We start from the raw sequence: 19,867 nt of genomic DNA on the forward strand, positions 1-19,867 counted from the left end.
AGTTCTTTTCCTAGATCTCTGTAGAAGGAAAGAGAGAAATTTCCTGACTACAACTCTTCCCTTCATGTAGAGATGCATCTGAACTGTAAAGTTCAACAGAGGATCTGAACCTGTCCAGAGTATTTGGTGATTTGTAACCAGGGTCTGGCTTAAACCATATTATCTCCTAATGACAAAGAGGGAGGACTTAAACTACTCAATGTTTTTTCCTGTGACCATGCAGGTTAAATGTAGAAGTCACTTGTGGCATTTGTTTCTCTTTCCTTATGAAGACTGGACTGTTGTAAAAATCTTCATACATTTGCTCCACAGATGTCATGGCGTCCACAGTATCGCAGTTCAAAGTTTCGAAATGTCTATGGGAAAGTGGCGAACCGAGAGCATTGCTTTGATGGGATTCCAATTACCAAGAATGTTCATGACAACCACTTCTGTGCTGTTAATGCCAAGTTCCTCGCCATAGTAACGGAGAGTGCTGGCGGAGGGTCCTTTCTTGTCATTCCACTGGAACAAGTAAGTAATTTTTCCTTAACAAACCTGATTGAAGTTCAGTGGTAATCTTAAAACACAGCTGTTAAAACACACGTTCTATCCCAGGAATCTCTTTAATACCATTGTGACAGGCTGAAATCTCTGGTATTTCATCTTTTTAATTGTGGCTTTCTTGTTTAGGGAAGTGAGACTTTAAAGCTGGTTTAATGAATTGTATCTTTATTCTAGATCTTTTAGGAATAAATAAAACATTTGTACGCAAACAGGTCTTTGCTATAATGTCCCTTTGTATCTTTTAGTCCATATCTGCATTAAGATTGCAATGCTGAAGTCTTCATCAAGCATTACTTAGTCCTTACTAATAACGGGCAAATAATCCACTGAAGTAGACAGGAGATTGCCTCAGCAACAGCCCAATGGATTCGGCCCTAAAGCCTAGCACACTTCCAACAGAGCTGATGCTAATGCTGCTATGCAGGAGCCAAACCAGGAAAAGTGTCTTTCCGAAATCACAGATGTCAGTTGTCTCTCAGCTGTGTTGTGTCTGGTAATGTGGAGTGGTGGATGTAATGTTAGCCACTGGAGTTGGTGGCTACTGACCCCATCATGTCACGGGTACACGGTTGACCTTTGTCACTTTCCCCGGATCTTTCTAACTGCACAAAACCGAACACCCTTGCCCCGCCCCCTGCCATGAGGCCCCGCCCCTGCCCCACCTCTTCTCCGAGGCCCCGCCCATGATCATACAATCCCCCCCCCTTCCTCTGTTGCTCGTTCTTCCCCACCCTCACTCACTCGCTTGCTCATTTTCACTTGGCTGGGGCAGGGACGTAGGGTGCAGTAGGTGTTAAGGGCATCAGTGCGGGGTGCAGGCTCTGGGGTGGGGCCAGGGCTGAGGGGTTTGGGGTGCAGGAGGGGGCTCTGAGCTGGGGGGTGGGGCTGAGGGGTTCGGAGTGTGGGAGAGGGCTCCAGGCTGAGGCAGGGGGTTGCAGTGTGCGAAGGGGTCAGGGCTCTGGGCTAGGGCTGGGGCTGGGGATGAGGGGTTTGGGCTGCAGGAGGAGCCTCTGGGCTGGGGCTGAGGGGCTCGGAGTGTGGGAGGGGGCTCTGGGGTGAGGCAGGGGGCTGGAGGTGTGGGCTTTGGGGTGGGGCCAGACATGAGGGGTTCAGGATGCAGGAGAGGGATCTGGGCTGGGGCAGGGAGCTGTGGTGCAGGGAGGGGTGAGGGCTCTGGGCTGGGGATGAGGGGTTTGGGGTGCAGGAGGAGCCTCTGGGCTGGGGCTGAGGCGTTCAGAGTGCGGGAGGGGGCTCCAGTGTGAGGCAGGGGGTTGGAGTGTGGGAGGGGGTATGGGCTCTGGGCTGGAGGTGTGGGTGTTGGGGTGGGGCCAGAAATGAGGGGTTCAGGATGCAGGAGAGGGAGCTGGGGTGTGGGGAGGGGGGAGGGCTCCGGCTTGGGGTGTGAGCTCTGGGGTGGAGCCGGGAGTGAGGGGTTTGGGGTGCAAGAGAATGAGGGGTTTGGGGTGCTCTGGCTGGGAGTTTGCATTGTAAGGGGGCTCAGGGCTGGCACAGGGGGTTGGGGCATGGGAGGGGGTGCGGGCTCTGGGAGGGGCTCAAGGCTGGGGGTTGGGGTGTGGGAGGGAGCTTGGGGGCGGGAGGGGGCTGGGGCAGGGGTTGGGGTGCATGAGGAGTTTGAGGTGTGGGCTCCGGGCGGTGCTTACCTCAGGGAGCTCCCCGGAATTTGCAGCGTCCCTCGGCTTCTAGGCGGAGGCGCAGCCAGGCTGCTCTGTGCACTGCCTCCGCACACAGGCTCCGCCCCCGCAGCTCCCATTGGCCACAGTTCCCGGCCATGGCCATCCCTCCATCTAGGACCCAAGGGACATGTCGCTGCTTCTGGGGAGCCTCACGGAGCCAAGTAGGGAGCCTGCCAGCCCCGAGCCAACCAAACTTTTAACAGCCCCGTCAGCAGTGGTGACCGGAGCTGCCAAGGTCCCTTTTCAACCGGGAGTTCTGGTCAAAAACTGGACACCTGGCAACCTTAGTTTGGGGTGAATATGTATCCAAGCTGCTCCTTTTTCTCACCCGCATTCCCTTAACCCCATGGGCCTTGCAGCTACAGTGCCCAGTTCACAAGGCTCCATGGGCCGTGTCAGGCATGGGGCAGTACCTTGTTAGGTAGCCTCCGTCATTCTTCTAAACTCAATAGGTTTCTTTGGATATGCTCTTCAAGTTTAAAGAGGGCAATAAAACTGATATAAAATTTAAGAGCTACACTATATCTTTACTCCTTTTCCTCTTCTCTAGGAAATTCAGATAATAAAGCCTTTTCTGTGGGATTCTGTAAATGACATTTCTGAAAATTTAATTGGCCCTTTTAAACTGGTGCCATGAATCAGTCACAGCTGGGCAATCGGATGGGTATCAATCTCATCTGCCTCTTCCATAGACAAAACTGCAGCTCCCTTTCTCAGTCTGAAGGAGCCCAACTCCACATGGACTCATGTCCTATTCAGACAGGGTTGAATCCTTCACATAGATTTAATGGGGAGGAAAAATTGACTCAGAGTCTCTGTAGTGAAAACTTTGGATACCGTTGTGAGTATTTCTTTCGACTCTCCCTAGGTCTGTCACAAGGTCTTCATGACTTAACTACTTGGCGTCATTATTCCTGCTGCCAAATCTTCACAGCATAGTCTGGTGGAGAGATTACTGTGCCTTTATAACACTCTGTTTGTCATCCTCCCGATAGCTTCTACTCGTCTTCTCCAATCTGTTCAACGTTCTGCTTGTCACTTTCACATCACACTCGTTAAGCTTTTATTTTGTGCTCTGACAGCTCCCACTTAAACTGAAAATTTATTTTAAGTTTTTATCACCTACCCTTAGAGCCTTATGAGCAATCAACCTGCAGGGGTATTTATAGTGCCCAGTATTTGAATGTTCATGATCTGATGTACAATCTGGCCTCTTTTGGTACTAATCTACCCATTACATGGTGTAAGCTTCATCCTTTGTTTGGTGGCACTCCTCTTCTAAGGACTGGCAATTTCTGGCTTGGCTTAAAAGCAAATCCAATCCATGCTTTTGTTTTCCCCTTAATTTTATTGCTATGCGGTCCATAGCCGGCTGTTATCTATGTGAAGCACTTTTTTATGTGTGAAGAATGGCACCTACATTTAATAAATGATAAACCTATTGGAGTATTCACCTTTTTCTGCAGATAACCTTGCACTTTATCTTCCCCCCTGAGACTTGCTTCGGCTGTTCACTCGAGTTTGAAAATAAACTAGTTCATTTTAAACTATTTTAAACTCCTGGCCATTCAGCATATTCTTCAGAAACGGACCGATGGGAATATACTATGGTGGGTAAAAAGTAATATCTGTCGCCAGTGGTCATTCATGGTTGAACACCCATTGCTGTGGCTGACTCACTGCTCTCCACTTTTGCTGTGCCTCTTGGAAGAATGTATTGTATGGTTGCAACGTCACAGATAAATTCACTAAATATTACCTTGGGTTGGAATGCAGTTTCTTAAGGGCTTGTCTACACTGGCAATTTACAGCGCTGCAACTTTCTGGCTCAGGGATGGGAGCTACACTCCTCGCTTTAGCGTTGCCAGTGTAGACTAGCCCTCTTACGCTTTTGTATGTGCAACATTGACAGGTATAGTTTGCTAGTGACATGAACAGCCCAACTTTCAATTACCGTGAAGAGACTTAATAAATCTTACACTTTAATCTTGTTTGCTTTGCTTCCATCAGAATAGTAGCTCAATCTTGGCCTACTATACACTGGGCTAAATCAAGTGCCCAGGGTGAAGGAGACTTGGTAACATTCTTACCAGTGTATCTCAGCCCCACAGGGGCATGGTACTCTGGCTGGAGGAATGGTAGGTGCCCAGCAAGGTGTTACCTTGTGTGCTTTCAGCTCCAGCATGTGCTGACCAGGGATGTGTTACTCATTTCTAAGGAGTGAGGATGGGCGTGTTGAAGCCCGGTGTGCCTTGCCTACCCTGCACCGCTCCGAGGCATCCTATTCTGCATCATTAGGATGGCTCTTGTGACAAACACGCTGCCAGTCCCCTGTTCTGCTTTCCTCTCCACAAGACCTAGTGCAACTTCTACTGGAGAAGCAGGATTTTGCCTTTAATATCAGTTAACAGACTTGTGGCAGATTGAACTGAAATGCAAGTGAAGGGAGGTATGTGAGTGGGGGAAGATATCTATACATAATGTATGCTTTTAAAATAACCATTTTATAATGCCTGTAGTTCCCACAAAGTCAAAGGATTAATTATACGGAAACCCTACAGGATTCTTGCTGCATGATCAATAAGCTTCAGGACAGCTTCCAAAATCTACTTGTCCTTGTAACTTGAGTGCAGCTCAAGATCATGAACATGGATTGAACAACTCCTTAGCTTTATGCCATGTTCAGTCTTGGAGTAACTCAATTGAGATCATTTTACCCCAACTTTCAGTTTGTCCCAAGTACTTGGGGACGATTTGATTAAATAAACTGGGTAAAGGTTTCTAGCTTTTGGCATAACGAACATAACACTCAGCTGTGTAGATTGTACAAGGATAGAAAGCTTCCTGGCCAGCCAGCCATTGGGATGTAATGTTCCCTGAATATTGCTCTTGGCTGTAAGAACAGATCACATCTGAACTCTTGCATCACTGCTTTCCTAAGTCTATCGGTCTGTTTTTAAAAAAATATTTTCTCCAGTAAACTTTCCAGATCTTTTGTGAATATGTCTTTACTTTCTTGCATAGAATCCATTGCAGATGGAGGGAACTGTAATCAGCATTTTAATTGCAGTGCACAGCTTGAATCTTACTAATATTCTAAAACCAAGTAGCTTTAGCTAAACAGTGTTAAGCCAGAGACGGAGACTAATGTATTTTTCCTGTTCTATTCAGTGTTTCGGCTACTGAATCTTTTTAGCCTATAATTATGAATATGCCAACCCTACTCCAATAATGTTGAGCAGTTGTAAATCTGTAGCTGTTAATCCTTTGTTGCCAACACTTTTTATTTCTGGTAAATCCAGGGGTGAAAGTAAGTTAGAGAACTTACCAGTATGCCGGAGTCCTGAGCAGGGTGTGTGCCCTCAACCGGAAGAGCCGTGGCCTTAACCGGAAGAGGCAGGGCCTTAAATCCCCGGGCCCTTTCATCTTGATTTACAGGGCCTGGGGCTCCAGCTGCGGTAGTGGTGGCTGGGAGCCCCGGGCCCTTTACATCACCCCCAAGCTACCAGCTGCAGAGGCGGCTGGGAAACCCAGGGCTCAGGGGCGATTTAAAGGGCCCAAGGCTCCAGCTGCCGCTACCACAGCGGAGCCCCGGGCCCTTTAAATCACTGAGGAGCGCTGGGGGCTCCCGGCTGCCACCGCTACCCCGGGGCTCTGGGCTCTGGCAGAGCTTTAAAAGGCCTGGGGCCCAGCTGTGGTAGCGGCTGCCGGAGCCCCGAGCCCTTTAAATCCCCGCCTGAGCCCTGCTGCCCAAGCCCTGGGGTAGTGGCGGCCGGGCTCCGTCGGGGATTTAAAGGGCCCCAGAGCTCCAGCCGCCGCTACCGCCCCGGCCTTTAAATCCCCTCTGGAGCCTCACCGCCACTACCCTAGGGCTTCATCAGCAGGGCTCCAGTGGGGATTTAAAGGGCTGGGGCAGTAGCTGGAGCTTTGGGGCTCTTTAAATCCTCGCCGGAGCCCCACCACCGCTACCCCAGGGCTTTAAATTGCCGCCAGGGAAAGCCAGTCCAGGTACAGCGCACCGGCTCTTACTGGTACACCGTACCGGGGCATACTGGCTTACTTTCACCTCTGGGTAAATCCAACCTGGGATCAATGGATTAGGAACAGATAGTACACTAAACTAGTTGCAGTCGATACCTGGAGGAATCCTCACCAAAGATTTAGAAGTCCTCATGAATATTAAATATCAAGACAATCATTTCGTTCATTCTTATCAGAACAGAACTTGGTGAAATGTTGAAAACTGAATATGGACTCCTTAGTACAATGTTATAATTTCATCATTTTTTAAAATAGAATCTGATTAGTTCATTAAGAGTAAACTAATTTTTTCTGGAAATAAGCAGCCTGCTAATTAATGTGCATCCATATTTAGTGAAACATAATCAAGGTAACCTAGATACAGCAGATCTACTCCAGGATTTAATTTGCTCCTAACTTTCCTTTTCTTTTTGTTCCTGTACACTGTTCTGCATTAGAAATTTTTTTAAAGCTACAGTACATTTGCATACTTTGGGCCATATATTCCCATTGTTGCATACGAGAAATCACAGAAACTTGCTATAAAACCTGCCTTTGTGTTCTACACATGAGCCAAGCCCACCTGCTTCGTACTCAGCAAACCAACTTGAAACACAGAAAAGGTCCAGTGTAGAATATCTGCAAAAGACTTGCCAGCTCCCTAAAGAGAGTGTGGCCAGATGCACCAAAGAAGTCAGGACAAAGGGAAATTGAAACTGAAACCCTGAAAACAAACCAAAAAAATTGTTTATATTCAAATTGAATGTTTTGTTTTGATGAAAAATTAAAAATTTCTGATGGTATTTTGGCGGGGTGGCCAAAAAGGAATTTGTCATTTAAAATTTTTTTCATGAAACACCATTTTTTGACTAGTCTTGTCTTTACTACAGATTGTGTTACGTAGCAGTGCAGGAGCCTTGGTTTTGCTCTTCAGTGGGTGCCCCCAGGTGCTAAAATCTCAGCCATAAAAAAAAAATCAGAGGGCAATTTTGAAAACTTTGACCTTGACTTCTCCCAGCCTCACACAGAACCAGAAATGGAAGGCACTACTCACGCCCTATCCAGGGTTTCCCTGCTATCCAGCTGAAATTACCCTGATCACCTGTGTACTATCATAGTTGGCTAGAATTGCTCTTCTGTCTTGGTGGTAGGATGGCGCTCTGCACCCATCCAAATGGGGATTAAACTGCTGCGTGTTCAGTCAAAAACTGCACTTCAACTTCTTACTTAGCACAAAATACGTGGTCCCAGACCCCTGCTGTAGCTGCAGCAGCCCATTCTATTGCCCTCCCTCATCTCCTTGGTAATCATCAGTGGGTCTCCATGGCCCCTTTGCCCCTCCTCCGAAGGAATCACTCTTTCCTCTTCAGAAACCCATCCTTGGGGGTCTCCCCCCATCGGTCTCTCCCCTCACTTCCTGCAACTTCCATCTCAAAAGCCCTGATCAGCCTCATCTAACAAATGGAAACCAAAAGAAACTAAGCTTATAAAGAGACCCAGACTTCCTTGTCAGATGTTTGCAACCTCTGTAGTGGCCAAGTTCAAAATTTGCCGTTGCCTAAAATAAAAACTCTTAGATCTTCTGACAGGACATAACTAAGAGCGGGGGAGAGGTAGCCTAATAGTTTAACTGTAGACGGTCAGGCTAAGACCTTGGGGAACTCAATAAATAAATTTACATAATTTTTCATGTAGACTAGACAAATCTATTTGCACTCTTGAGTGTTTGTGTCATAAGAATGTGAATGTTTAGCTGCTTCTGGAGGGCTGTTTACATTGGAAAGCAATAACACCGGATTACATTTTCTTTCAGTAGATATCTCCTTCCTGCGATCTATCTTCTCCTCATGTTGCCATGTCCTTCCATCTGTCTCTTAAACACAACCACCCTGTCTCCCCCCTCCTCCTATATCCCGTTTTGCATCCTCTCACTTCACACCTCTCCACATTGCTGCATCATCAAAGCGATTAGGATTGCAAATTCTTTAGTGTTGTGGACCCTACAGAACCAGGCTCTCCCACCACTATAAAACACACATTTTTTGTTCTGAGTGGGTGTGAGAACGCCCATGCTCCCTGGTGCTGGAGCGAAAAGGAAAAGAAAAGCTAAGCAGAAAGGCTGCCCACTTATCCACTTTATCGTCCAGACACTGACACAAGAATACAATCCAAACAGATTACTTCAGTTAAAGAGGAGAGATACGGAGAACATGTGTGTGTGCCCTACTCAGCAACAGCCCTATCTCTGTCTCTGTTAGCATGAGCAGAATAAACACAGGCAGACAAAGTTTATTCGGAGGGTCAGTGTAGCCATAACTGCAGACCAGAGGAATTGGTATGGGGAACTCTGCACATGAAGATAATTCAGGAAAATGAGCCAGTCGTTTGCTATCCAAAAGCAATGGGTAGAAATGCACTTTGGTTAATTTTCACTTCCAGGTAAGGTCTTTGCAATAAATTGCAGCTTGGCCCACAGTCTTGTTAATATAATAGACCTATTTTCTCTGTGCCATGAAGACACATGCTCTGTTATTTCATTTGCACCTAGACGTCTTCAAGACACTGGCTGCTCTCTCCCTCTCTCTTTCTGTATGTATATATTTAATTTGGAAAGATATTACACATTTAGATGCATCTTTAACATTTTTGAATAAATTCTCTCTCCTTAGGTGGCAATCATATTGAAGTAATGTTAATTACTCCTTTTATTGCAGTGCATGCTAAAATCCTGGAAATCTTTCTTTTTAAAAACACGAAAACAACTCCCTCCTCCCCCTCCCCCCCCCCCCCCCCGTTTTCTTGAGCTCACCTTATTTCTCAGTGTTGTGTAACATACTAGCTGGTATTTGTGTGCCACTGCCCTCTGCTGGACTGTCAAACCTGTTTGTGTGTTTTTTGGGGGAGCTCATTTAGAGGACCTAACCTTTAATACTGCTAGTAACTTAAGCAGATTCTCCTTTATTTCATGCTGCATCTCTCCTTCTTCCACAAAAAAAAAGTATTTGCAACCTTACCAATAAGTAGGACAATAATGGGGTGGAAATTAAATTGCTCAAATTATAGGAAAGCTGTGGGTAGGGTTCCATTTTTACTATCTGCACAAAAGTGATACATCAGAGTTGGTGCCTCCTGGAGGTTTTTTCTTGCGGGGGGGCCTGGGGGGGCTTAATTGTGCTATGTGTCAGACTTTGTGGTTGGCTCTTGCAACTAAAACATCAATATTTTCCCCAGTGCCGTAGCATGTTTGCTCAGCGAGATATCATGCGTTGGATATTAAACAGGTTTAAGCACTGTTGCTATAATGAGTAATGCAGCTGACTTCTTCACAATCAGCTAAGGAATAACTGTTTCAAGGGATATGCTTAGAGTCTAGTTTAGGGTCAGCCAGTAGTGGCCAACTTCTAATAAAGATTCTGAATGAGTGGTTTGACTGTGACCTGGTTCGGCTTGACTCCTTGAGTTCTTTCAGGAAGTCTCAAGCTTTCTCTCGCAGATTGCTTTTTAGGACTAAACGAGTGATGTTCATTTTACCAATATTTTAAAAAATGACTTAAGTCCCAGTTCAGCAAAGCACTTAAGCATATGCTTAACTCCCATTGACTTGAATATTTACAGTTAAGCATGTGCTTAAGTTAGTATTGCTCAGAAATCAAGAATCAGGCCCCAAAAGTCGCAGAATTGGCTTTAAAATCCTGCGATTTTACAAATAATAAAATTGGGGGTTTATTCGTCTTCTGGCTTTTTGAAGGTGCACTTGGCTCAAGTTTTCAAGTTTTCTAAGCAACCATGAGGGCTGGGAAAATGTTTTTAAAATGAAAGCTGAGATTCTGATAAAATCCTGTGACCCCAGAAGCTGGGGTGCTAAGAGAAAAGTCAAACGTCCCGAGACTTGTGACAGAATCAAAAGTGGTGGCAACATGTGTAGGGTTTTACTGAATTGGGACCCAAGTGTTTTTGTCTGTTCCTGCTTTTGTCAGGAAAGGGTGGTGGAAATCTGTGCATTTTAGAGTTAAGGCTACATAGCAACTTCCATTTTAACCCCTCTTTTACAATCTCATAATGTTAACAAATCTGAGGCTCACTCAGTCTCCAGTCAGAGGTGGATAGGTTTGAAATTTGGAGCACATTGTGATTCAGTCCTTCCGAGTTGCTGCATTCAGGGCAGCCACCCAGGTTAATTGTCCTGCTTTCTCTGTCCAGTCTTGCAGCCACCTCGGTTTGTCCTTGAGGCCCTGAAGGAACTCCAGTTTTCAGATGTTCCCGTGAATTTGCATTGCAAGATTGCTCACAGCCATTGCTGCAGGGACTCAGGCCAGGTCTACACTACAGCCCTATATCGGTATAACTACATTGCTCAGGAGTGTGAAAAATCCACAGCCCTGAGCGACGCAGGTCCTCCGACCTAACCCCCAGGGTAGACAGTGCTATGTCGGCGGGAGAGCTGTTCCCGTCCACACAGCTACCACCTCTCACAGGGGTGGATTAACTCTGCAGATGGGAGAAGCTCTCTTGTTGGCATAGGAGCAGCTTCACTTAAGTGCTACCATGGTGCACCTCTTACCAGTGCAACGGTTTAAGTGTAGACCTGCCCTCCGTGCCTCTGGTCAGCCACAAGGAAGAACTAGTGCAGTTTTCTGTCTTACTTCTGACACGATGCAAAGAGCTGTGCAGAGAAAGCCAATGGCAACACACAGCAAGTTTTTTGTTGTAACCCCTGGGAGCGACGTTACATCTTCACAAGCCCCATCTACTGTCACCCTGTCTTACCAGAGAGACAAGGTGGGCAAGGCAATGTTGGTCCAACAAAAGATATCGCCTCCCCCACCTTGTCTCTCTAATAGCCTGGGACTGATGCGGCTACTACAACACACCATACCACCTGGTCCTGTTAACTGTTTACATATAAAAAGACACAGCGCACTCTTGTAACGCGTGCACTGTGAAAGAACCCAACTTTCCTGCATTTGTTAGCGAAAAATGTTTTTTGTGCAGCCATAAATCCTCAATAGCTGAACTGATCTGTCTCAAAATTTGTCTGGTTTTGTAGATTTCCTTCAGACCTAAGGCAGGAAATTGGAGTGCACATTCTGAAGTTAGGAACAAGAATATTTATGTATATACAGGAGGATTTTCTGGGGAAGTTGTTTGTGTTCCACTTTGATTTTTAAACTCTGAAGCACTTTAGTTTGATCTAAACTTGCAAGGACTGTGAAAGTCAACCAAACCTTACAATATATTCCAGGAGGCCTAGGTCACTAATGCCCGGAAAAGCAGGACGTGGTGAAAAGGAATTCTCAGAGACACCTAATACAGACAGAACATGGGTTGCTAGCCAGGCAGTCCTGCGTTCTGACCTCTAAAACTGGCTGATCAGAGCAAACACGGATGGTCCTTCACACACACATCACAACAGCCACACGGCAAAGGGAAATAATTATCACCAGGTGCATTTGCTGACTCAGAACTGAGGCTGAGAAAGTCTAAGGGCCAGATTTTTAGAAGTATTTAGGCACCTAAATCCCATTTGATTTGGGAGCTAGGTGTTTAAACACCTTCAAAAACCTGGCCCTCAGTGACTACGCTTTGGTCTACACTACAAACTTAGGTTGGTATAACTACTTCGCTCAGGGGTGCGGAAAATCCACACCTCTGAGAACACAGTTATATTGACCTGACTCCCGGTGTAGACAGCACTGTGCCAACAGGAGAGCTTCTCCCATCTCCATAGCTACTGCCTCTCCGGGAGGTGGAGTACCTCGCCGACGGGAGAAGCTCTCCTGTCAGAGTACGTAGCAGCTTCGCTGAGCACTACAGTGGCACAGCTGTAACGGTGCAGCTGCGTCCCTGCCGTGCTGCAGGTGTAGAAAAGCCCGAAGTGTTGCAAAATAAGTCATGTTGGAGCTAGAACCTAGGTCTCCGGTCTCCCACTCTTATGCCTGATCCACTAGTATTGCTGTGCCCCAGGCAAAGAGAGCAACAAGAAGCGAAATAAATTATTAAAAACGTAAGCTGTTTACAACATGCAAAGTCTTGCACCTCTCCTACCATAAGGTCCAGTGTTAAGGTGTATTAATGATTGTATACAACGTCAGAGAGCATCCAATGTATTTCTGCTGTGACCCACATAAATACCCAGGAATAAAAAAATGTCAAATCAAGGGAGACAATAATGAAATGCAGTTGATACTTTGCCCTGCCCCATTCTGCTCCCTATAAAAAGTAGTCCATTGGGTGGAGGAAGAAGAATGGAAATACCTTGCCTGCAGCTATTAACTGAAATAGGGAGGTGTTTATATTCTTCTCTGTCTGTGCGTACTTAACTCTTATTACTAATCATGAGCACTGCCCATGCACACAGAGGGAGACTGTACCCTGTGTTAACGTCCTTGGAAGGACAGATGGGGAGAATGGAAGCCAGGCATAATGGGCCACTCTGTATCTTCCCCATGGAGAACAGTTGTTTCTAAAAGCTTTTTGTGTGAAACTCCGAAGAGTTAGAAACCAGCTCTTCCCCAGAGTCCTGTGGCTGTTAGTCACATGGTGTCCTGACCACAAGTAATCTGATGGTATCCTGGCACTGAATGGCATTTCCAATGGGTGGGGATGAATTGGCTATGCCAGGCTGAAGCAGAACAACGTGGTGTAGCAATGGGCATGACATTTCACGGGGCTGTCCTGATGATCGTCTCAATGGTTCATCTTTTCGCTGCCTCCTGCAGCTAACAGTAGATGCTTGTTTCAGCGCAGCTGGGAAAGAATAAGCTCCGTCAGTACTTAGGTCTCTTGCCGTTGTGCTTTATATAAAGGTAGACAGGCCCAGGAGTGTGCATGCCAGTATGAGCCCTGACTAAACAGTTCAGATGATATGTCGTTCAGTGAGCGGAGCTCTCGGACCCGGGAGAACTGTGTAACTGATATATTGCTAGCTCTGTAATAGGATGGAATTTTGTTCCGTGAGCTCTTTAAGGGATAGAAGACGTTTAGTTTATGCTACTGGAAGATCTTTATCTAACAGAACTCTGTCATTCCAGGCAAAGGATTGAGAGTATGAAAAGAAAAAATCTTTATTAAAGGCAAAACTAAAATCCAAGAAACTTGTTCAAACCAACAAGATTCCCAGTGGGCTTGCCAGGGGAAACAAGCCAGGCTGTCTACACTGGGCAGACTCCATCTTTGCTGTCACAGATGCAGTCCATCAGCATCAGCAGTGGTAGGGGCTCTTGCAGAGACAGGCTCCACCAACGTTTTAACCACAGTGGCTAAAATGACAGTGGCTAGTCTGCTCTAGTACTCCCGCCAACTGAGTGGCAAATGTTGGCAATAGGAAAGAAATGTTATGGGACAAATCTGGTGTAGACAAGCCCTTGAACAATGCAGCAAGTAGCTTGTTGGGACAGGGATTGTCAGTCATGTTTGCACAATGGAACCCAGCTTGGGGGTGTGCTTGAGGCATTCACTATTACAGTAGAAATCTTTAATAAGCAGTGCCAATGGCCTATAATTTTATCTGACTGTTACAAAGTGCGAGCTAAACTTCAAGCAATTATCTGACACTACACGGACTTTGTTAGCTAGAGCTGAGCTACATCAACTGTGCAAGCAATTAGCAGCAAGCTGGAGTCTTGTTTTCTGCCCAGTGGATTCCTGCAGCACCTTGGGGGGGGGGGTGGCTGTCTGACTTGTGCAATCTACACTATCACTGAGTGGGCAGACTGGCAGGAGGAGCCACTCACCTGAAACTGGCTGGGGACTGATGTAAACAGAAGTCCAGACTCGTCAGATGATGTCTTACACTTAGGCACCAAGAAGAACAATGGGTTCTGTTGGCTGTTGGATTGTAAGACACGGGCAGTACAAAACCGTGGGGAAAATTCTCATCTGAAATCCACGCTGCGGATCAGAAAAGTAACAGTCCTGCTGGCTCAGTGCAGAAATGCTTGCCCAGCATGCCAGCAAGCCTCTCGTCCCAGAGGCGGCAGGATGGAGAGGCTAATGCATGGCTTCCTCTGACGTTCTGGCAAAGGCAAGGGCCGAGCAGAAATGCAGATGTGTTCCTGGTTGTATTTCATGGTACACAAATTAAAAACACGGCAAGTAGAGGAGAGAGCTGAAAGCACAGCTGGGCTGTAGCAAAATCCTGAACTGAGTCCTGGGTGCATCTGTGGTTCAGAGACTTCCCAAAGAGGAGTGCAAAGAAGCTGAAAGAAGCGTTGCCCTGGGACTGCGCCTTCTCCTTACAAAGGAGAGATGAAGGCGCTGCTTCTAAGAATGTCGCACAGAAGATCCTGCTGACACTGCTCTTGCTTCTGCATCCAGCCGGGCCAGGCAGTGGGGCTTCCCTGTAGGCAGAATCAGCTGCAAGCTGATGGGGAGAGGAAGCAGCTGGGCTCAGGTTTGCTTGCCTGGCTACCATGCGATGCAGGAGGGAGCGCAGATCTGCAGCAAACCCAGCTGGAGATCAGAAACCAGCAGTGAGACAGAAATCACAGCTGACTGCGACCGTCTGTAATGCAATCCCAGGAGAGTTGGGGCAATTGTCCAGGAAGATGGAAGAGGGGTATCTCTGGTTTGGGGAGGAGGGATGGATGAAAGGAGATGGGACCTGTAATGGAAAGTGCCTCCCTCTACTGCCATCCCATACCGGGAGGGACAGACGCCAAAACAGGTTTACATACAGCACCAAGTGGGTATGTCGTAGTGACGGTCAAACCCTCAGGAGTCTTGGAGTTGAGCTCATATGGCCATATGACCGTTTGAACACTTATCTGAACCAAACCTCATGAATCAGCAAAACTTGCCTGGGTCCCTCTCAAGAACAGACTTTCTTGCAAGACTATCAGCAACTGGCTTCAGTCCTGCCTGGATACCGGTGCTTCCTCTGCAGTAATTGTAATTCCTGTGGCCTGTGAGAATACTCCACTTCCAGCCACTTTGTGTCTTCTTTCTGGCCTAATGAGTTATGTGCCCATTCGACCTCTAGGTTTTTCAGCCTCTTCTGGCCACTTGCTATCCCAAACAAAGAAGGGGAAGCCCCAGGGTTAACGTGCTTCCCCCTGCATGGGAACCGGCATTGCACTGATATTTCCTTTGGGTGGAAGCTGGATCCAAAGTGGGTTGTTCTTTCACAGCATAGCCATTGAGATAAATGCCTTGCTCTGGAATTGGCTCCTATTGAATTAGCTAATCAGTATTCATTTGTATTACTGTAGCGCTTAGGAGCTCTAGTCCTTGCCCAGGACCCTTTTGTGCTAGGCTCTATACAAACACAGAACAGAAAGACAGCCCCTGCCCCAAAGAGCTTACAGTTAGAGCCCTGCACAGGTACAAAATTAGATCCGTGTGTGCAAATATAAAACGGATCTCCACAGAGTTGCAGAGCGAGACCAGCAGGGCCACGGCCAGCGACCTGGACAGGAACCACAGTGGTAAAAGCAGCAGCATGTTGGGCCACTGCTCACAGGCGCTAGCCCCCAGCCTGGGCAGCTCCTCCGGCATGGTGGTATCACTCCCAGCCCTGCCCACTGGGGCGGGCACCAGGCTCACCAGCAGCTGTCTCTGGTCACACTAGAGTGTGGAAGCGGCTGTCACACTCCCAGACAGGAGTCCCTTCCATGCAGCAGTGTGCGTCTCCTGTCTGGTCTGAGTACCTATGTGCTGAAACCTGCCCAACCCTGCTTGACTGGGGCTGGGGGTCAGGGGTGAAATGGGCTGGCCAAGGATGCATGATCCATTTACACTGACACTGTGAGTGATGCCGGAATGAGATGGACCAAGGAGGCTGTTTGGAATCTGGATGAGGTTCAGGCTAGTTTGGTTTTCAGGCTGAATTGAGGATGGGGTCAGAATCTGACACGCTTAAAAACCCACATCTCGTGGGAATATTAGTTCTTTCTGGTTCTGGCTCCAATTGAACTCTTCTCAATGTGTAGTGACCTCTTGCTGCATGCATGAAATGTGATTTAGTGAAATAAAACAGCTTGTTATCCCGATCCACTCGCTGAAGTCTCAATGAACCTTTCTGTGCGCTTGTGGGTCTTTCTTGCATTACTCCAGCAGGTACCCCTTTATTAACTGTTCGGGCCCCAAACACTATGGTGTAATTAAGATCCCCTGCACTGGGATGTGTGTGGCTCCTTAAGGGCAATGACTGTAATGTCAGGGAATGACACGAGGCTTGCCTTCCAGAAATGTATGAAGGCGCTAATCCTTCCCAGTCCAAAGTGAGTTCAAGAGGAAGAGGTGTCCAGAAGGGACAGATGGCTCATTCAGCAATTTACCCACTGGGCCTCAGGGCACCTATGCAGGCAATCTGGCCACATTCAGCAGGTGTGAAAGCCAACAGGCCTAAATGCAGCTGCTTGCAAACCTAATCCAGCTCATACGTGGGTCCCATGTTTGCCTGGCATGCCCTCTATGTGACCGTAACTGTTAACTCTCTCTTGCTTTCGGGGGCAAGCAAGAAGTGGAACAAAGGTTGCAGCATGGAAACTTGTTGGCTTTGTGCCATCGGCAGCAAAGAACTATTTAAATCCCTGTTTAGGTCAGCTTGGCGGCTCTGACTGATGACTCCGAAGAGAGTGGTGGGTAGGGACTGTGACAGTTTCTCTACAGCCGCTGGGAAGGTTGAAATATAAAGGGTGTGTCTTAGCTACATTTCTGTACATACAGACAACTGAGTGTAGCTGACGCTTAGTGCTAGACCAGAGAATCTCAGGCACAGATCCATCATCCATGTCGGCAACAGCTGCTCACCCAGCCCAGAGATCTGTGTACTTAAGGAAAGCTTGCAGCGGCTCCGATTCTTTTGGCTTGAAATGTCTTTTGCAGCAGCTGGTTGACTTGCACACCCATGGCCTGAAGGACTTTCCTTTGTGCTTCTCCATCTAGCTCAGCCTGGCTGACCTCTGCAGGACATGTTGCTAGGAATGAGTTTCCCCAAGGATCTTTACTGTGCTGCAGGGATTGATAATTCTATGGTAGGCACCTCCCAGCTGCCAGAAATAAAACAAGCCCTGTTTTGATGAGGTGACTCTGCATAGTGCTGTAACCTCGCTCAGGTAGCCTGGTACTGACTCAGCAGACTGCCATGGCTGAGGGCCCAGGACTATCTGCCTGCAATTTATTTAACTCACTCCCCTCGGAGCTCCACAGACAATCTGGCCTGTTCAGGCCCCCCTAGATTCTCCTTTCCCTTTAACTTGTGCAAATCATCTTCCATAACCTGGTAAGTTTCTCAAGACTTGCACCAATGTATAGGAGGACTTTTATTGCATTTATGCCATCTGTTGTTCAAATAGCCTGCAAATTTGAGATGCTTGACTACTGAATAACAAGATGCCACAGAAAAGAGGTTAACTTAGCCCCAGCTACAAGGTACCTGTGCAGAGAGTTGATGGCTGTCTGTAGTAGAAACACAAACAGAGTGCCAGAAATGTGACAGAATACATTACATCTCTGGCCTTTTGAACCCACACTCATGTAGGATTTCTCAGGGAGAACTGGATCAATCAGAAGACCAGAGAGGATGGCTTGAAGTCAGAACCAAGTGCTCCAGTGCCGGCCTTGAAGTCAACACCAGTGATTTAAGAATTTATTGTAGACATTGAGCAAAGTGATTGATCCTGCCCTCAACGTCCTTTTAGAAATGGCATAAAGGCTTGTTCTTGCTCAAAATGAACGTAAGATTCCATGGTTCCAACTGCATATGACGGATTTCAGTCTGAAGTCAATATTTGCCTAAATACTAACACTCGTCACAATCGGGATTAGTAATGGAGGTGTCCATGCTAAGCGTGGGGGCTCAGATACTTGTATTTGCTGAGTGATACTAGCAGAATTGAGACGTGGTGTGAACTAACTTTCTGGGCAACACTTAAATCTCTTTTAATTCAGTATCCACAAGCAACTGTAGACACGGAACTGAGGGTGGAAATGACTTGGATGCCTACCCAATTGTGCTTCCAGGGCAAGGAGCTAGACATGTAGGGACACAAGCATTCAAACTCGAGTACAACGTAGCCTAGAAGACAGAGCACTGGACTGAGATTTGGGAGATCTGGAGTTTGTTCCTGGCTCTGCTGCTGGGCAGGTTACTTCACCTCTCTGTGCTTCAGCTTCCCCATCTGAAAAATGAGGCCAATGATACTGACTCCCTTTGTGAAGTGCTTTGAGATTATGAAAGAAAAGTGCTATAAGATCTGGGGTATTATAATAAATGTTGTATTTTCACTAATAATAAAGTCAGGTGTGTATTTAGACAGTGACCAGAGAGGGGCCTGGCTCTTTCTCAGTGGTGCTGAGCAAGGAGTCAGTGTTTTCTGAGTGTATTCAGCAATTCTGAAATGGGATTCAGAGCATGCTAAGTGCCTGATTCTGTATGTGGGCGCCTAATTTGAGGAACTCAAGTTGAAAAACGTTGGTACTGAATTTTAGCATTGGATCCAGCAGATGCTAAGGAAGAGGTCAGGTTTGAAAACTTAGCTCATTGTGTGAACAGAAGCTTTGAAAAGGCAAATCAAATATTATGCCCAATTCCTTTGTTGTATTTACGGGTAAATGTGTCTGGGTCGAATTGTAAGAGGAGTTAAAACTATACAGGACATAATCTGCAGGTTTGCATCGCTCTAGCACTGTGAAAATAAAACGCTGTTAAATTGTCCCATTGGAGTGGATAGTGTGTAGGTTGCCAGTGTTTATTTGTTTAGTAGTACAGACAGCAGGCTACAGTGGTCATAATGCAAATACTTGCACCCTCTGCTGGTTAAACCATGTCACCTTTAGGAAAGAATGGCTTTTCGTTACCAGTCAAAATAGAATTTTTTTCCCATTATGTACAGAATCCAGTTTAACAGGGATTTTGTTTGTCTTTTTGTCTTTTTAAATAACAAGCTTGATCTTGGCTACTGTTCTGGAATAAATGTAAATACTAATTCAGCAAAGCTTTGTGTTTTTAATTTGTGCAACACTTTCATCTATCTAAAGCTTATGCATCTGTTGCTATGTTTTAGATCAGACATCTCTTATGCTTTGTAGACCTATCCTGCAGTGGTTAGTAAATAAGAAATGCCCTGCAGTGGAAGGTAAGTAAGAAAAAACAATTGTCCGCATGGAGGGGCTTTCTTGCTGGTTACCCAGGAAAGTTCAGGGAGTTAACATGTTAGAAAAGGGTTAGGCAGAAGATGTAATATCTGTGGCTAACCTACCTCTCCTAATAGCCATGCAAGTGTGGTGACTGGCACTTAAATCTTACACATGTCCAGAAGTGTGATGAAATGTCTGTTTCTTTCAGCTATTTATTGTGAACATATTTTTACAGAGGATTAACTTCTGTATGTGCTGATGGAGTATTTTTATAAGGGAAGAATAAGGGTGATGCGAGGTGTGGCTTAAAAATCTTCAGGTGAACAAAAATCCAGAAATAGACATATGCAACTTTGCCCCATTCTAACTAAGGAATCTGGCAAAGAGGCCCAGAGTTGTTTCATAACTTGTACTTATATAGCACCTTTCATCAAAAACATTAATTTAACATTCTAAATTAACATTTAGAAACATTAATTTAAGCCATGATATGTATCCCTCTGAGGTAGACTGGTATTAGTCTCATT

The 19,867-nt window shown here is 46.4% G+C and overlaps 1 protein-coding gene across 1 annotated transcript in view; it reads left to right on the plus strand.

Moving 5' to 3' along the window:
- The first annotated feature begins 312 nt into the window (after positions 1-312).
- The window catches only part of CORO2B (coronin 2B), a 61,232-nt gene continuing 41,677 nt past the window's right edge, over positions 313-19,867 (plus strand). The window contains exon 1 of the mRNA XM_077828151.1: positions 313-513. Coding sequence (XP_077684277.1) covers positions 313-513 — 201 coding nt within the window. The remainder of the gene's footprint in view (positions 514-19,867) is intronic.

This window comes from Eretmochelys imbricata, chromosome 10, assembly GCF_965152235.1.
Source record: "Eretmochelys imbricata isolate rEreImb1 chromosome 10, rEreImb1.hap1, whole genome shotgun sequence".
In the NCBI taxonomy this organism is placed as follows: domain Eukaryota; kingdom Metazoa; phylum Chordata; order Testudines; family Cheloniidae; genus Eretmochelys; species Eretmochelys imbricata.